Source organism: Bison bison, unplaced genomic scaffold (assembly GCF_000754665.1).
Source record: "Bison bison bison isolate TAMUID 2011002044 unplaced genomic scaffold, Bison_UMD1.0 scf7180017864213, whole genome shotgun sequence".
Lineage (NCBI taxonomy): Eukaryota > Metazoa > Chordata > Mammalia > Artiodactyla > Bovidae > Bison > Bison bison.
The window spans coordinates 6,614,750-6,617,418 of record NW_011494785.1 but is presented as its reverse complement, the minus strand read 5'-3'; the positions used below and the strand labels follow the sequence as shown (position 1 = coordinate 6,617,418).

General features: G+C 62.0%; 1 protein-coding gene across 1 annotated transcript in view; it reads left to right on the top strand.

The window, feature by feature from the left end:
* Positions 1-631: 631 nt before the first annotated feature.
* Positions 632-2,669, top strand: part of BAIAP2L2 (BAI1-associated protein 2-like 2) — a 30,879-nt gene continuing 28,841 nt past the window's right edge. The window contains exons 1-2 of the mRNA XM_010845091.1: positions 632-830; positions 1,951-2,026. Of these exons, the coding sequence (XP_010843393.1) occupies positions 780-830; positions 1,951-2,026 (127 nt within the window). The 5' untranslated portion in view covers positions 632-779. The remainder of the gene's footprint in view (positions 831-1,950; positions 2,027-2,669) is intronic.

Sequence of the window (2,669 nt, the reverse complement as noted above, 5' to 3'; positions counted from 1 at the left end):
GTTCAGAGGCGGTAGCCAGGCCCGCCTGGCCCACAGTGGAGGGCAAGGGAGAGCCCCACTTGCTAGAAGAGGGGCTGAGACCCAGAGAGGGCAAGGTGCTCAGGCGCCGTCACACAGCGAGTGAGCAGCTGTGCCCTCAGGCCTGTGTGACTCCCAGGTTCGTGCCGCCCTGTCTCCAGCATATGGAGGAAGCGGGGTACGGGTGGCAGCAGAGGTGGGAGCCTCAGCCCTTGGGGTGCAAGTCTGAGGGGCTCAGGGAAGAGAAGGGGCTGAGAACAGTGAAGAGATGTGGGTGTGTTCCACCCGCAGGGAGGGGCTGTCAGGGAGGGTCCAGGGTGGTCACTGCACAGCTTGAGCCCAGTAGGGTGAGCCCTGCCCAGTGTAGGCAGGTGGGAGGGCGGGGGGCCCCACGTGAGCAGGGGTCCCCGCTGGCCCAGGGAAGGCTCTTCCTGCAGGCGGTGACCTGGGAAAGTGACCATCCACGCGTGCCCACTGGTCCGCGGCTCAGGGGTAAATAATTGAAGGGCAGGTCACATGAACCCACCCGCGTCACAGGATGCCTTCCCCGCCGGGTCTGGTTACACCCCAGATCGCATTCTGACATCCCTGGCTGGTGAATAATTAAGCTGCCACCTCCTCCTCGGCTGGCCCTCCCTCGCTGGGTCCTGCTCTGCGGCCTCCTTCACTGCCCGCTGAGCAGTGGCCATCGGAGGGTACCGAACCCCAGCACTCCCAGCCCTGCCAGCGCCTCCTGCTCAGTGCCTGGGCACGCCTGCTCCATGGCCCCCGAAATGGACCAGTTCTACAGATCCACCATGGCCATCTACAAGGTGAGTGCGTGCCTGGCGCGGGCCCCCTCCCAGGGCTCGAAGTTCAGCCGGCTCTGGAAGACAGAGCGTGAGCAGGGCGGCAGCTTGTTCTGAGAAAGAAGGCCCAGAACCAGGCTGGGCTGAGCTGTGGGTCTGGGGGTGGGGACCCCTAGGGGCAGTTGGCCACTCCAGCCCCAACCTGAGCCTCCCAGAACAGGGGTTCATCCCATGAGTGACAGGCCTGCTGAGATAGCACTCAACCAGAGCCCCCAATTCCCAAATTCTGGACACAGCAGGACAGGACCCAGGGTGGCCTAAGCTGGGAGCAGGGGACCCAGCCACCTGGCCCCCCAGGGTGGAGGAGTCTCTCTCTTTGTCTCTTTCTGTCTGGGTCTCCCTGTCTCTGCCTCTCTCTCTCGCTGGTTTCCGAGCCTCACACTCCAACTTCCTACCCCACTCCAGAGGGGTTGCTGTGGTCTCCATAGGCATTTATTGAGCACCTCTCGTGCATAGGACCCTTGCAATGTGTAAACCTCACAACACACCACCAGTGGAATAGGAAATAATCCATTTGACAGATAAGAAAAATGAGGCCAGAGAGGTGAAAACCCTGCTCAAAGTCATCAAGGGAGGAAGAGGGCCTGCTGGGCTTTGAATCAAGACCCAAGTCTTAAGTTCGTCACCCAGGGCGCTCTCCACTGGCCATGTGGTGGCCCACATGACCCAGCCATAGCCTGGCTCCCGAGGGGCTCTACTCTGAGCAGGGCAAGCTCTGCCCCTGCCCCAGAGGTGGCTGTCAGCAGCCCACAGGTCCTGGACTCAGGGCAGGTTGAGCCATGCCCAGCTGGGCACTGTGACAGACTGTAGGCTTCAGCCCAGTGGGAGGAGAACCTTCTAGACACAAGTGCCCACTGGGCAGGTGGTGAGCGGGAGATGGCCAAGGGGACGCTGGCCTGGATCCTGGCCTCTGAGGCCCTTGCAGCCGAGAGCCAGGATTCTGGGTGACTTCAGGGTTCTGAGCGGGCTCCCTCAAGTCAGGCTTCTCACTGGGGCTGAGGGGCACCCTGATCCTGAGGCCCATCCTTCATTCCATCTTCTGTTCCCCTCTTCCACCCTCCCTCCTCCTGCTCTCCAACCCCAGAGCATCCTGGAGCAGTTCAACCCGGCCCTGGAGAACCTGGTGTACCTGGGGAACAACTACCTCCGGGCCTTCCATGGTGAGTGCCCGGCCCCACCCACGCGATCGCACCCTCCACTGTAACCTTCGCACCCCAGTGATCCTCGTCCCTACACACTCCCATGCATCACGGTCACCCTCACGCCCTGAGACCCCTCACACACCTTCATGTGCCCCCTAGATGCTCCCAGAGAGGCAGCACCCGGTCCTGTGGGCTCACAGAACCCCAACCACACACACTTCTATGTGTCACCCCAGTGCCAGCTGTTGAGCCCACTGCCATACTCAGACCACCTTGGCACCCCCAGTCTGACACCCTGACTGGCCCCCCATCCACCCACCTACAGCCAAACCTCGCCCCTCACTCAGCACCTGTGCAAAGAGCTCCCATCCCCCCCATTTCCCGACATCCCCCGCCCCCACCCCCAGCGCTAATCAGCAGAGGGTTGTGAGCTCTGGAGCAGGTGGACAAGCCCAGGACACACCCAGGGCTGAGCGTCACCCAACCCCTCCCTGCTTTTTAGGACTTCAAAGTCCTTGCACCAGCGACCTGAACCTGTATCACCCCACCCCCACTTTGAGCCTCTACACCTGAGCCTCTCAACAACCCTGCCCACACCCACCTTCTGACACACACAGATGCCTGCACCCCCACCCACGACAGATGGGCTAAGGTCCTGCCC